We start from the raw sequence: 15473 nt of genomic DNA, 5'->3' as shown, positions 1-15473 counted from the left end.
AAGAGTGTCAGAGACCCAATCATTCAAGGAAAAAGCCCACGCGTCCGCACACCTAATCAGTGCGGTCCGCGTGGATGAAGTTCACGCGGCCGCACATCACATTTGTGCGGTCCGCGTCCCCAGTGCCAGAAGCAAGATATAAAGACCCAAAACCCTACGCAGTCGCGCGTCATTTGTGCGCGGTCCGCGCCAGACCCTCAGGGGTATTTTTGTCCGATTTTTCCTGTGTAGTATAAATAGAACATTTTACTTTTTAGGATCAATTTTTTTGGGAGTTTTGGTTTCGTATCAGATAGCAGCTGAACTCGAGATTTCATGGTTTTAGCCTATTTTGGGCAATTTCTTCTAGTATTAACGTGGAATTGAGTAGATTAACATTGTATTTAATTATTATGTCAATTTCATCTACTATTTCTTCAATTTCTGTTTCTATTATGGCTAGCTAAACCCATTAGCTAGGGTTGTGGCTCAACCCTAGTGTGGGTAATTAATGGGTGTGATTGTTTAGTGCATGAATGATGTTGGGTATTTGTTATTTGGATTAATCTTATGTTTTCATTAAGATTTGGTGGTTGCAAACACTAAGTCTAGCTTAGTGAGTCTTGACTCTTCTTGAGAAAGAGAGTCTATGACCCCAAGATTAATTCCAACAAGGAATTGGGATGGACCCATGAGAATGGTAGTCCCAATTAACGGGTTAAACCTCGAGAGAGTAATTACCCAACTTGAACCATAAGTTGCTTGGGCAAATTGGCCTACCCAATTGGTCTCGAGAGAGTCAATTGGGCAAAATCACTCTCTCTACCGAGAGGTGTGAGAGTGGGTGCAAAAGTGCAACGGTTATAGCATAAGTCCCATATTCATCATTCTTGCATTAGGAATCTCTACCCGTTAGTTGACCACCTAGATGCATGCCACGACCCTAGTGCCTTTCTCTATATTGCATACAACTTAGAATCAATATCTTAGCCTAACTTAGCTTTAAATTTGTAGTTGCTATATTGTAGTTGATAATCAAAAGAAAACCAAAAATGTTAGAAGATCAATTAGGAGCTAAAACATAGTCCTAGACCATATAAACACTCAACTACAAATTGAAGCTCCCTGTGGAAAATTGACCCCGATACCGCTATTGGGTAAAAGTATTAGTGCCCACTCTTCCTTAGGTTGAGTCCGTTGTGATCACAAGTCCGCGCATTTCATTCCTGTGTGTACTACTTATTCTTCGGAGTGGTTGGCGTTGATTTATATCCGAGAGATTATTCGTTTGCATGGTATTCCAGTTTCCATCATTTCAGATGGAGGTACTCAGTTCACATCGCGGTTCTAGAGGGCCGTTTAGCATGAGTTGGGTACTCGGGTGGAGTTGAGTACAACATTTTATCCTCAGACGGACGGACAGTCTGAGCGAACTATTCAGATTCTTGAGGATATGCTCTGTGCATATGTGATTGAGTTTGGAGGGTTTTGGGATCAGTTCTTGCCATTGGAGGAATTTGCCTACAACAGCTATCAGTCCAGCATTCAGATGGCACCATATGAGGCTTTATATGGTAGGTGGCGTAGATCCCCGGTGGGTTGGTTTGAGCCGGGTGAGGCTAGATTATTGGGCATAGACTTGGTTCAGGATGTTTTGGAGAAGGTTAAGGTGATTTAGGATAAACTCCGTACAGGCCAGTCCAGGCAGAAGAGTTACGCAGACTAGAAGGTTCGTGATGTTTTCTATATGGTTGGAGAGCGGGTTATGCTTCGGGTTTCGCCTATGAATGGCGTTATGAGATTTAGAAATAAAGGGAAGTTGAGTCCGAGGTTTATTGGCCCTTTTGAGATATTGCGGCGTGTTGGGGAGGTTGTTTATGAGCTTGCCCTACCTCCCAGCTTGGCAGGAGTTCATCCGGTATTTCATGTTTCGATGCTCCGGAGGTATCACGGTGATGCTTCGCACGTGTTGGATTTCAGTTCAGTCCAGTAGGACAAGGATCTACTAAGATGAGCCAGTGGTGATATTAGACAGGCAGGTTCGAAAGTTGAGGTCAAAGAATATTGTATCAGTAAAGGTTCGGTGGCGGGGTCAGTCGGTCGAGGAGACAACCTGGGAGACCGAGCAGGATATGCGCAGCTGTTAACCTCATCTTTTCACTATTTCAGGTATGTCTCTATGCTCGTTCGAGGATGAACAAATGTTTAAGTGTGGGAGGATGTAATGACCTGGCCGGTCATTTTAAGAATTTACGCCTCTATCCCCTATTAACTATTTTTCCCGTGTTTGTTTCTGCTATTGTGAGTTGCCGGGAGGGTTTATTTGGAGTTTCGAAGAGTTTTGGGATACTTAGTCCCTAAATGAGAGTTTAGGTTGTGGAAATTGAGCTGTAGTCAGAACAATGTGAAGACGGCCTCGGAATGGAATTCCGATGGTTCCTTAGCTCCATTGGTTGTTTTCGGGTTTAGGAGCATGTTCGGATTGTGTTTTGGAGGCCCGTGGCTAATATAGGCTTGAAATGCCGAAAGTTGAATTTTTGAAGTTTTTGATTCGATAGTGAGATTTTGATCTGAGGGTCGGAATGGAAGTTCGGAAGTTGGATTAGCTTCGTAGTGTTGAATATGACGTGTGTGCAAAATTTTAGGTCATTCGGACGAGGTTTGATAGACTTTTGATCAAAAGCATATTTTGAGAGTTTTTAAAGTTCTTAGGCTTGAATCCGATGCTAATTAGTTGATTCGATGTTGTTTGAGGTGTTGTGGAGATTTGTATAAGTTTGGATAGTGGTATATGACTTGTCTCTGTTTTTGGTTGAGATCCCGTGGCCTCGAGATGATTTCGGGTGGTTAACAGGAAGTTGGAAAGTTAGAGTTTGCAGCTGAAGTCTTTGGGTTGCTATCATAACCGCATCTGCGGTTGAGAGGCCGTAGAAGCAACTCCCGCAGATGCGGAGTCAAGCCGCAGAAGCGACGAAAAGGAGAGTGAGCAGGAACCGCAGAACCGGATGTGTTACCGCACCTGCGTGACCGCAGATGCGGCATATGGGTCGCAGGTGCGGAGAGGGAATTTTAAGTGAGAACCGAAGAAGTGGTATCGCAGATACAAAAATTGAGCCGCAGATGCGACATTGCTGGGCAGAAAAATCAGAATTCGAGGGTTTAGTTTCAAAAAGTTAGAAATTGATTTGGAGCTCGGGAGAGGGTGATTCTATGGGGTTTTTGAAGAGAAGATCATTGGGTAACAATTCCTTATCCCTTTCTAGTTGTATTCTACTAATCTATTGTTAGTTTTATCATTTAATTTCGGATTGGAGATGAAAATTGGGGGGGGGGGAATTGGAAGAAAGTTCTTGCACCTAGAATTCGAATTTTGATTGGGAATTTGACCTTGGATTTGGATAATTTTGGTATGCATGAACTCGTGAGAGTATGGGGATTCCAAGAATATAATTTTTTCCTGATTCCGAGAAGTAGGCCTGAGGGGCGTTTTGGTCATTTTACCTAATTTCGCGTATTAGCTTAGAATTTATTTGTAGAATCAGTTACTTGGAGTGTTATTTACATTATGCAATTTAATTGAATAGATTCGGACCATTTGGAGTCGAGTACTCGTGGCAAGAGCGTGGTTTCAGGTTGATTTTGAGCTGGTTCGAGGTAAGTGGCTTGCCTAACCTTGTGTGGGGGACATTCCCCTTAGGATTGGTATTGTTGATATTTGAAATGCCTTGTACGTGAGGTGACGAGTGCGTACTTGTACTAATTGTTGAAAATTCCTATTTTCATTAAGTAACTTTAATTGTGTTTTCCCTTCCTATTTATTGTTGTTAGCTTAGAGAATCATGTCTAATTGACTTAATTGCTTTATTTGCTCAAACTGTCTTATTTGGACTACGTGAAGTATGCTAGGCTAGAATTACTTGTTTACCTTGTTGTGAAATTGAATTTAGTTAAGTGTTCTTCGTGTCGTTGCTGCGTGTTTACTTTTGGGACTACGTGACGGTATCTCGGGAGATCCCCTGCACATAGATATATGGATTTAGACTGTAGTGCGGGATACTAAGAGATCCCCGGCATGTATTGACGATACTAAGAGATCCTTGGGAGAGATCCCCAGCATAAATATTGAGGATACTAAGAGATCCTCGGGATACCAAGAGATCCTCGGCACACATATTGAGGATACTAAGAGATCCTCGGGATACTGAGAGATCCCCAGGTTGTTGTCTCCATGATGAGCTGTACTTCTTTCCATGAATTTCCTTGTCTCTGTTATAACTTTTATTGTTCCTTCTACTCTATGTTATTTCTTACTGTTGCACTTAATTTTTACTGTCTTACTCTATACTGTCATACCTTATATTTCATTTAACCTCAGTAGGGCCCTGACCTTCCTCGTTACTACCCGACCGAGGTTAGGTTTGGCACTTACTGAGTACTGATGTGGTGTACTCATGCCCTTTCTGTGCATGTTTTTCATGTGCAGATCCAGGTACTTCCACTCATATTTATCACGCTTGAGACGAGGCGCTTGTAGAGACTCTGAGGTATATCTGTCGTGTCTGCAAACCGAATAGTCCCTTTCTACTCTCCCTTTTTGTATTAGCTCTTCTATACTTTCGTTTCTTTGTTAGATGTTCTGGAGTTAGATGCTTGTAGACATTTAAAAGCTTGTGATCATGAGATTCCGGGTTTTGGGAAAAGATATTAGTTTAGAGAGTTGTTATTGTGTATGCCGAGCAGCATTTTAAACACTGTTTATTTCACTATTGCTGTTTTAAATTATTTCTTCCGCAAATTTTGTTTATTTTCAGCTTTTGTTACACTTACCTAGTCGTAGAGACTAGGTGCCATCACGACAGTTCACGGAGGGCGAACTGGGGTCGTGACAAACCTATATTTCCTACTCTACAAACATCACAAATACTCTAAATATGAATGCTAACGTGCCCAGATTGTACATCAAGAGCGATGATCTGGTAAATTCACTTTTTTTCTTTTTCTTAGTTTACATAATATGATTTTTTACCCTATGTTTCCATTACGCTTGTGCAATATCTTCCAAAGAGTATATGTGACTATCTTCCTCCTAGTTCGATTAAAACAATACTTCGATATAATGGGAAGGAGTGAAATGTGACTCTAACAGGTGTTGTTCGAAGAAGACTCATTAAGGGGCGGAAACAATTTGTTGTCGACAACCATCTGAAGAAAGGGAGTGTTCTTCTTTTTGAATTTGTTGAGGCTACATCAAGGGCTATGATATTCGCTGTTGAAGTGCTAGGAACATCTAATGCTTAGCTTTTTCAATTTTTTCATTAAGGTCATGTAGAGACTGTGTTCTGCCCTTGACATTAAAATATTCATGGATTAATATGGTTTACTTATAATATTGTCTATTATTTTTTCTTGTATTATTGTTATACCTATTTATTTTAAGAAGACTGAAAATATTGTCTGTGATTTTTGCTAGTTATACTTTTTTAACGTTTATGAAAATTATTTTATACATTTAGTATAAGGAAAAAAATTACTAAAACGTAAACTACTAGGAAGAGGACTGAAAATTACAAGTCCTCCTCTTCTTTTGGATATAATAGAATGCAGAAAAAACTGTGAAACATTAAAAAAATTTAAAAAAAGCCTCTTAAAAATCTTAATACAATTTGGTTATAGAGAATTTGAAAAGTTATCATGAATAACAAAAAATTGTATTAATTAGTGATTCAAAGTATTGGAGACCGAAATATTAAATACAATTCAACCACCTCTAGACTCTTCAGATGAAAATAGGAAAGAACAATTTTCCAAAAAAAAAAATGTTGCAGCCAGATTTCGAACCTTGGCAGTGTATAAAGGGAAAGAACTTAGAGAGTTGATCAACCAAAGGGTCTATCTGCATTTCTAGTTGGATTCAATATTACAAATACCTTTATTAGTGAGTTGATAAAAAAAGAGAATGTCGGTACTTGTTTCGAACCCAGGCAACAATGGTTTAGAGTTCAACACGATAAAATTTGGCATCGAGCAAATGCTTTCTGAACTCTCTTTGTTAGAACAATTTTATTTCAAGTATTGAAGTTAGAATACAACGTAACTAATCCAAAATCATGGGGAGAGATAGCAACAATAATTCAGTAGCTAATATGCCACTAAAATCAAACAAACATTATAAGAAAAAATAATATGTTTAAGTTTCATAAATAATGAAACACCAAAGTTTATACAAAACAAGCAAAATTTATTCAAAATCAAAGTCCTGGACCAAATAAAACAACAATGCAATTAGGCCTATTGAGAACTCCAAGTTTCAGCAATATTCTTTATTGCTTATTATAGTTCCAAGTCTGGTTCGGCATTGAGATCAAACAAGCTTGATTGCAATTGTGTAGCGTCAATTTGCTGCAATTAAAATCAAACAAACATTATAAGAAAAGATGACATGTTAAAGTAATAAATCAAATGTAGTTGCAAAGTTATACCTCATTCACACCTGGGGAACCATCATGCTCAATGTTCGTACCTCTGCCTTGCCCATTACCCCTATACTTGCGTCCACTACCTCTACCACCACAATTGTCACTACACTACCACCAATCCTACCACCATCCATGCCACCCCCTCTAACACTAGTTCTTCTGGCATTATTAGCTCCAAATACACCACGCGGCTGTGAACTTGTAAAGTTGTATTCAATTCTTCCTCTATATCGATTCAAACACGGCCTGCCACGTGAACGAGTGTACTGCGTATCTCGTAGAGTTGTGCCTTCAGTTTCATCTGAGTCATCCTGGTCGGGGTTTGGCACGATCATTTCGTCGTCCAAGTTTTGAAGATCATGCACCATCGTCTTCAAATTATGCTTAGCATATTAAACCTTCACGCAGTGCCCAGTGCTATATCACAAGCCATGTCAAAACACTTCAACATGCTCCTGCATGTCTTGTACTCAGGAGTCATGTTTGGGTAACCAACTTGATGGAACCTATTTAAGCGTGGCCTAATAACATCGCTTCTCCACCTTGTTAGTATATAGCTTTCATCAATTTTATCAATCTTATTGTGCGACAAGATCTTGAGTATATGGCAAAAAAGTATCCCTCTAGACTCGAATCATTTGCAGCTGCAACTAAAATAATCACCGATGTGAGCACGTGATTTTTGCCCTATATGAATTACTCCTATAAAACCCAAGAAAATAGATTTTTTTTCCAATTATTTGCCATTTTATAGGATTTTTGTAGGATTTTGTTAATTGTTTGCATTTTGTGCACGTTTAATTTTCATTAAAAATCATGAAAAATGCCAAAAATACTATGCATTGCATTTAGGTTTCATTTTTACAGTTTTTAGGATAAATCAATTAATTATTTATTTTATTAAAAAATAAAAATCACAAAAAATATTTTATTTTTGCATTTTAGCTTTAATTCTAGAATAGTAGTTTTTCTTTTAAAGTTAGGATCAAAGAATTTTTATACTTTTATAGAAATTGGTTAGTTTTATAATCTAGATGAATTTAGGATTTTATTTTGGGTTTTTAATTAAAGAAAAAGAAAAGAAAAGACAAATAAAAAGAAAAGGAAATAAAAGAATTGAATAGAAAATGGTTAATTGAAAAGGTTTTATTTTCCTTTTATTTGGACAAAAGCCCAAACAAGTCTACCCTAAACCCGCCCCAAAATCCAGCCCAATACCCAAATACCCGGTCCAGCCTCAGCTTTACTCAAAACGGCGCCGTTTTTGTTCAATCAAATCCCAGTCGTTGTTCTCGTGTGATCCAACGGCTGGGAACTGACCTTTGTTTAGTATAATAGTGTCTGAACCTGAGACCCCCCCCCCCAGTCAACCCCCTCATTACATCTCTTCATCTGAGAGTCCAAACCCTAGCTGCCTAAGTTCCCTCGCCGGCGCCGCCTTGCTCCGCCGCCGGAAATCGCCTCACAGCAGTAGCGATGCTCCAATCCACTCCAAATTAACCCCCCAGAATCCTTGTCATCTCCTCTTCCCACATCTCTAACCCGTTTCCCTCAAATCCCTCCAACTTTGGATCTGAACTCAGAAACTTAAGAACCCTAAATCGCCCAAATGGCCCCAAACCCACACCAAACAACCACCACCTCCCCCTCACCTCATATCTTCACTCTGTTTCACCTTAAAATCACCCAAATCCTTTGGATTCCGGATTTGAGAAACTTCCAAAGCCCTCAATTTTGTCCTTTTTGCCTCGCAGACGTTTCTTCAGAGTTTGACCCAAAACTTACATTGGTGGATCGTTCTTGATAAGAACGACTGATTACTGTCGATTTTGGGTCATTTCCAAAACCTGCCAGGATTTTAGTCCGTTGGCAGTGACCGACCGGATGCTCCGAGTCCAATTGGTTTATTACGATAGAATAGGTAACCTCTTAACCATTTTTTCTCTCTTTTGACTGATTTCTTGTTATAGTTGCATGATTAAGGGCTTTAATTTTTTCTAGAATTGTTTGTTAACTTCTATGTTAGTCAGTAGTTCAGGGATTAATTTATGCATTTTCCCTCAGAGTCGTTAGATTTTCAGCTTTTGTTCGGTTATGGTTTATTTAAATTAGTTTAACCTTGTGTTTAGTCTAGTTTGTTTTGAAATCAGCTTGTTAATATCTCGTTGAGGTTTGATTCCCTATTAAGTGGAAGTTTTAATTGGTTCAAAAGGTTCGAATTTCAGAAAATGGATCATTCATTGGTTAATTCTTGTTAGTGTCAGTTTCAAAATGTTTAAGTATTGTGTCATTTCGGATTTCATCTCAATAATAAATCTATTTAGGTTTTAAGGTTGGTGCCATTTGATCTTTATTTCCATTTGGTTCTGGTTTGGAGTTGTTTGCCTTAGTTTTTAAAGGGTTAGAAACCCTTAGGGCCCAATTAAACAACTAAAAACTTAGGGGTTTAAGCTGGAAATGAAAAAGGGACTTTCAGATAAATTCCTACAAGAAGCTTCTAGAATAGGGGGCAGATGTCCTAGTTAGTTAAAAAAAAGATGCCTTTTGCAGGCTAAGAATAATTCCCAATTCTGTTTGGAGTACATGGCCTTAGAGGCCTGTAAAGACTGTCCTCCCTTCACTCTAAAACCAGACTTTTAAGCATATTTCTCTGCATCAAAGTTCTAAAAAACACATCAGGATTTCAAGACCTTGAAAAAGAAAAAGTTTCTGCAATACTTTTCGCAAAATTAGCTGGAATTGTCTCTGATCTTTCCTTTATGAATTTCTAAAAGCTGTCATTGGGTTGTTGGTTTTCTGGGTTCGAATATGGATTAAACTGAAGTTGTTGTTGCTAATTGTTGATCCTTACTCATCTTGGTTTGAAGTTTTCTTATTTCATTCTTTGTTGCTCACAAGTATATTCATGGGCTTGAAGTGATAAAAATTGGATTGTAGCATGTTGATTCGGACTTTGATTCTTGATTTACATATAATTAAATGTTCTTTTTTACATCTATTTTGTTTTTCTTCAATCTGAACCTGTAACTTCTTTAAGTCTGTCTTAAATACTATCGATATTGATGTTATCATATTTAGATGCCCTAGACATTTCAAGGCTGTTTTGATTCATTCATATGTGATCCAATAGTTCATTGTACTGAGTAATTGTAATCCGTGAGACTTGGGAAGGCTGTTGAGTATACATTGTGTGTTTTAACTATCAAGCATAACAGCATGTGTAGATTTAAATTAATCCATGAATGAGTTTTATAGTTTGGATTAAAGGGTTGAAATCTCGATTGGGCTTGACAGTGGCCTAGATGAGGCAGCCCAACTTAAGTGCGACTTGGGCTTTTGGCCATGATCTGATTCATGTCATGGGCTCAGTATCTAGCCTTGTTGTATTTTTATTTATTTCGCTTGGTATAATGGACGTGGGCCTTAGTACTCAAGGCATGATTGTACAGAGTTGGGTCGTGCATTCGTTGGCCCATGTGGAACTAAATGACCGTCTGCCTGGCTTCACTTATGGGCTCGATTTGAGCCTAGTTTTATTTCAAACAGTTTTGGGTTTGGGCTCAAGCCAGGATCTGCTTAGATAGTTAAGGGCCCAGCACATGTGTACTAATTTTTATAACTAATAGTTATGTATCAAGTTCAGACCATTTTGTAAATATAAAAAAAAAAAAGCATCCTTAGGCCTAATTAACCACGATTCTTAAAAAATAGATTGAGCTATGCCATCTATAAATTATATCACCATGGCCCTTACAAATATTATACTAGTTATTAAAAATGAACACTCGTAGAAAAGCTTTTAGGCACATTTTAAAAAATACAATTGTGACTGTGTACACGTTCATGACATAATCACGATTCTAAAACTAAAGCGGAGTATGCGTTCGCGCAACTTCGACCAACTTTCTCAATAATAAAATTATTATTAACTTAGTCCTCTTTAATTAAATATAGTTCTTTTAGGCCGAGGTGTGTCATCCATAATTAAATCACCTATGGCCCTCCTAGTGGTATTATAACTTAGATATTAAGAATAATGATACTCGTAGCTTGCTTTAAGCACGTTCAATATACCATCGTGGTTGTGTACATGTTCGCGTGACATAATTACAATCTTAAAAATAAAATCGGGGTATGCGTTCGTGCAACTTCGACTAAACATTCTTAAAAATAATAAGGCATTATTAATTGTGGACATGTTCGCGTGACATGATTTTTGACGCGCCAAACAAATGGGTACATGTGCGCGTGACCTGTTTCAAGATAATTTTAAATTAAAAAGAGGCAAATGCACATAGGTTTTAAAATGAGTAATTAAACAATTTGATTAAGCCAAGTATGATCAAAGCGACCGTGCTAGAATCACGGAACTCGGGAATGCCTAATACCTTCTCCCGGGTTAACAGAATTTCTTACCCAGATTTCTGTATTCGCAGACCGTAATAAGAGTTAATTTTCTCGATTCGGGATTTTGTACCGAAGACTTGGGACACCATAAAATTATCTCAAGTGACAACTCTGATTTTAAATAATTAATCTCGTTTCGATTATCACTTAAATTGGAAAAACTCCCTTATACCCCTTACGGGGTGGTAAAAAGGAGGTGTGACAACCGATAGGTGTATATTCAACAGTGTACTCTACTGATTTTTCACCATTGTTTGTACAACTAAATAATCACTAACGATGAATTTCTGTATACCAGGGACAACTTGATGATCGTCGGGGCTGCTGACTTCAGAATGATACAATTTCCTTAGTTGTGTCTTGAAAAATTCATACACTGTACGTGTATAACACTAAATTACCTGCTCCTCCCACTTGAAAAATGACTCACACACAATTTGAAAGCCCTTTGACCTGTATTCCGCTCCAACTCTTTCTTATGCTTAGCTCTTATAGCTAACTCATACTGGTGAACAAACATCCTAAGAATGCTTTGACGGGTAATATATCCATCACAGAGCACATGCAACCCCTCACTTCTTTGCGTAGATAGCATATCAACAAAAAATACACATTACGGTACACATGAACCCATTTTTCCTTCTCAGAGTAAAGCTTGTTGAACCAATTCCTTGTATGCAAATTATACTTTGCAATATATTCTGTCCATTTTGTCTCGAAAACTTCAACAGTAATGCTATCAAGTACCATGGATTTAAATTATCCACGTGCAATATTAGAAGGACGAGCACCACTTAATTAAAGAGGCAACTTTGAAAATATATGCCAAATACAATACCTATATATTGTATGTGGCATCACTTCAGCAATGGCTGGCTTAATGCTCTGACATTGGTCAGTTATGATCGCATCTGGATGAACATTTCCCATGGCCTCAAGCCAAGTTCTAAAAACTATTTTTTAACTATCGATATCTTCATGAGACATGAGAGCACATCCCAATAAGATGGACTATCTACGGTGATTGATGCCAACAAATGTAGCACATGGCATATTATGTCGATTGATAAGGTACATCGTATCAAAGCATATCGCATCATGAAATTGCTCATACGCCGCCTTACAGTGTGAATGCACCCATACTATATTTCGCAGCCTATCAATATTATCAACGTCTATTGAATAGAAAAACTCCCTATCCTTTACCCGCATTTCATGAAAAAAGTTGAGCAGTGACTGTGTGTCCCCTTCTAGCATTTCAAAATTCATACTCTTTAAAATAAAATTTCTACAATCTTTTGGAGTGCAACCCAAATTTTACGGTCCACCACATTGAACCTCAGCACGTCTAATATTCTTGGAGGGTCTAATGCTTGATCGATCATGAGTTAGAAGATCTCTCTTCAAAGAATCACAAACAGACCTATGTCCAGCCATCAAGCGCGATATGGAAGGGAGCAAATCATGATTGTGATCGTGAACGACCTTAGAGACGTGCCAACAACCAAAACCATCCAAAACAGCAGTGAGCCTAGCTTTACAATTGTTACTCTTGGTAGTAAACTTGGTTTTGTGAATCCTAGCCCTATCACAACAGTAAGTTATGTACCTGGCAGTGTCACCACCCTTATTGTTGGAATTTCTTTTGACAACAGAGAATCCTTTCAATTGTGCATGTTCTTTGTAGAATGCAAACAAAGAATCTTTATCTCTAAATCGCATTCCAGAGATTGGACCTACAACCACATCATCTTTAGTGAATCCATTCTCCATTTCATGATCAACATCACATAACTCTAACTCATTTCCTAAAAACTACTACTCATCATTGTCAGCTTCTCCATAATATTCTCCATCAGGTTCTTCTTCATCATCATCATCTAAGTGCACAATATTGTTGAAACTGCCGAGGGAATCAACATCGACCCATTCGTATTCATTCAACAAACTATCATCCAATGTCATCCCTAAAGATCTGTACAACTCGTCCCTAACTCGATCAAACCTATTATCTTGGTTCATATTCATGGTTGTTGTATTTGTGTTATGTTTATTTGGATTCATATTTTCTTGGTTTGAATCCATTTTTAGATAAGGAGGAAGTGTCCACTTTGACTTGGTTTGGTAAGGAGGAAGTATTTACACTACTAAATCTGATGATTCTTCCTCCTACTAAATTGTATACCGTATTTTTTTATAAGAAAATACAATAATTTTCTATACACATAAAATACAATAGAAATACAATATAATGTAAATACTCTTCAGCTTCCTCCGTATGTGAACATGGATGATTTTCACATAGCTCAATGCTTGGGAATAGGAAGAGCCTCTCCATATTTAATTTTTTGTTTTGAAGGAAAAATTGTAATGCTAAATAATAAGGATGTCGTTGATGTAATTTCACCCGTGTGGCCACAGTTGGGCCACAAAAGTGTGATCGTTTAGCACCTCTCATAAGCTATATAGCCAACTTTTCAAAATATTTAATTAGTAGCCAGTGCGGACAAACATCAGACAAAAATTGCTCCTCCTCTTTGTTACGCCCCGCAGTATTACATCGATGTTACGCTCCGCAGTATTATATTACGACGATATTACACCTTGTAGTATTGTACATTGAAATTGTCATAAGATAATTGACCTCAGTTCAAGGACAAGATTATTCGGAGATTATAAGTATTATGCTATTTTAAATAAGTGAAAAGTAAATTCGTGAAGGTGAGAGGGTAAGCGAATCGAAGAAAGTGAGTTTTCGTCGAAGTTTGACAATTTGGGATAAAATACGGTCCAAGCTATAATACCCCGTATTTATGGACTAGTGCCATAAAAGGTACCACATGACCATGATAGTAAGGTGTATAAAGTGTGTTAAAAGTAAGTAATATTTTAAATAACTTGAAATAATTTCTAATTATGTAGATAATTATTAATTTTAATGGGAGATTAACTAATTAATTAAGAGATTTGGATAAGATTAAGGAGCCTCCCAACGTGGCAGCCCATAAAATCTTGATCAAATGACTCTTAATACATGTAAAAGTTGGCAAAATTGGAGGGATTTTGGGTGCCCAAGTCTTACAAAGTGGGGCCCACACCAAGACTTAAAATCTCTTTAACCCACAAAAATAAGACATCTCCATACATCATTAAAATGAGGGGCTATGGTGCTAAGTAACGGAGGAGGCTTCAGCAAATACATACAAGAACATGTATGATAAGTAACGTGATTTACTTCAACAAAGAATTCATACGAGACATCTTAGCATAATAGCAATGGGATTTTGCGATTCTAAAGGATTACGATGCAATCTTTCTCAAGAATATCATACGGACTTTCCCCTAATTTGATCCGCCGTTACGTTTTGTCGCAATTGACGTGTGTTACAGGGATTGTCAAAAGAATCGGCTCAGGTATGTTAAGGCTATCTCTTCTTTCTTTTTGTCATAATCTATATAATACAAACGAAACGAGCAAATGCACAATCCATAAATGACTCTATTCATAGAAATGCTAGAGATGCTTATATTCTTGATTCCCCGTATGTCTTATTATTCTATCATTTGTTCATGGGTCTCAGAAAATACGTAAGTTGATAAAGCTTACTTCATGATATTAACCAAAGACATAATGGTCTTATGACACTCCGAAAGATTTTATTGACGTACTTCTCATGCATTGCATTCATTTATACATGTACATTGACCCATGACCATATGGCGTTATATACGCATATATACATAAATACATATATGCATACATATACATACATACATATATATATACATACATATATATACATAAATACATATATACATACATATATATATACATACATATATATATACATATATATATACATATATATATATATATATATATATTGGATATGGGAAAAGGATACGGCGTTATATATGCACCACCACCTAATCAGCTGGTATACGTTGATGATTTTGCCCATAGTGGCCGAGATAATATGATGGGATGCCCTCAGAGGCTTGATGATGTTATGAACACATGTACCGATGCACGACACGATATTCATATGCCATATGCATGACATTATAAGTATTAAATGATTCACAGAGCTATTCAGACTTACATGATACATGTTAAGTCTTTTACTCCATGTTTCTCTCATGTCTATTGTCTATTATTTACTGATTTTCATTCCTTACATACTTGGTACATTATTTGTACTGACGTCCCTTTTGCCTGGGGACGCTACGTTTCATGCCCGCAAGTCCCGATAGACAGGTTGAGAGTCCTCCGAGTAAGCTATCAGCTCAGCGGAAGGTATTGGTGCGCTCCATTTGCTCCGAAGTTACTTATTTGGTCAGTGTGATTAGGACTTGTATTGATTGGTATGGTGGGGTCCTGTCCCAACCTTTATGATATTTATGTACTCTTACAGGCTTGTAGACAGATGTCATGTATACAGATACTTGTATGGCCTTGTCGGCCTATGTTTTGAGTTTACAAATGATCATGTTGGCCTTATAGGCTTGTATGTCACGTAAGTAAGTTTCTATATCAGGTTGGGTCGTTCTATGTCAAGTATTCTCTCATGTTTATTCTACTTATTTCACGACAGCCTCTCCGACTCATTT

General features: G+C 37.7%; 1 protein-coding gene across 1 annotated transcript; it reads right to left on the bottom strand.

Annotated features, from left to right (window-relative positions):
• Positions 1-12179: 12179 nt before the first annotated feature.
• On the bottom strand, positions 12180-12635 carry LOC104213035 (protein FAR-RED IMPAIRED RESPONSE 1-like). Its single transcript, XM_009762436.1, has one exon. It carries the CDS (start codon positions 12633-12635, stop codon positions 12180-12182), a length of 456 nt encoding a protein of 151 aa, XP_009760738.1.
• Between the last annotated feature and the right edge of the window lie 2838 nt (positions 12636-15473).

The sequence above is a fragment of the Nicotiana sylvestris genome, chromosome 9 (genome assembly GCF_000393655.2).
Source record: "Nicotiana sylvestris chromosome 9, ASM39365v2, whole genome shotgun sequence".
NCBI classification, from domain to species: domain Eukaryota; kingdom Viridiplantae; phylum Streptophyta; class Magnoliopsida; order Solanales; family Solanaceae; genus Nicotiana; species Nicotiana sylvestris.
The sequence above is the reverse complement of the archived record's forward strand: the minus strand, read 5'-3'. Positions and strand labels throughout refer to the sequence as shown.

Bases quoted from the DNA above. Each gene is read 5' to 3' on its own strand.
- LOC104213035 (XM_009762436.1), bottom strand. From the start codon at position 12,635: ATGGAGAATGGATTCACTAAAGATGATGTGGTTGTAGGTCCAATCTCT.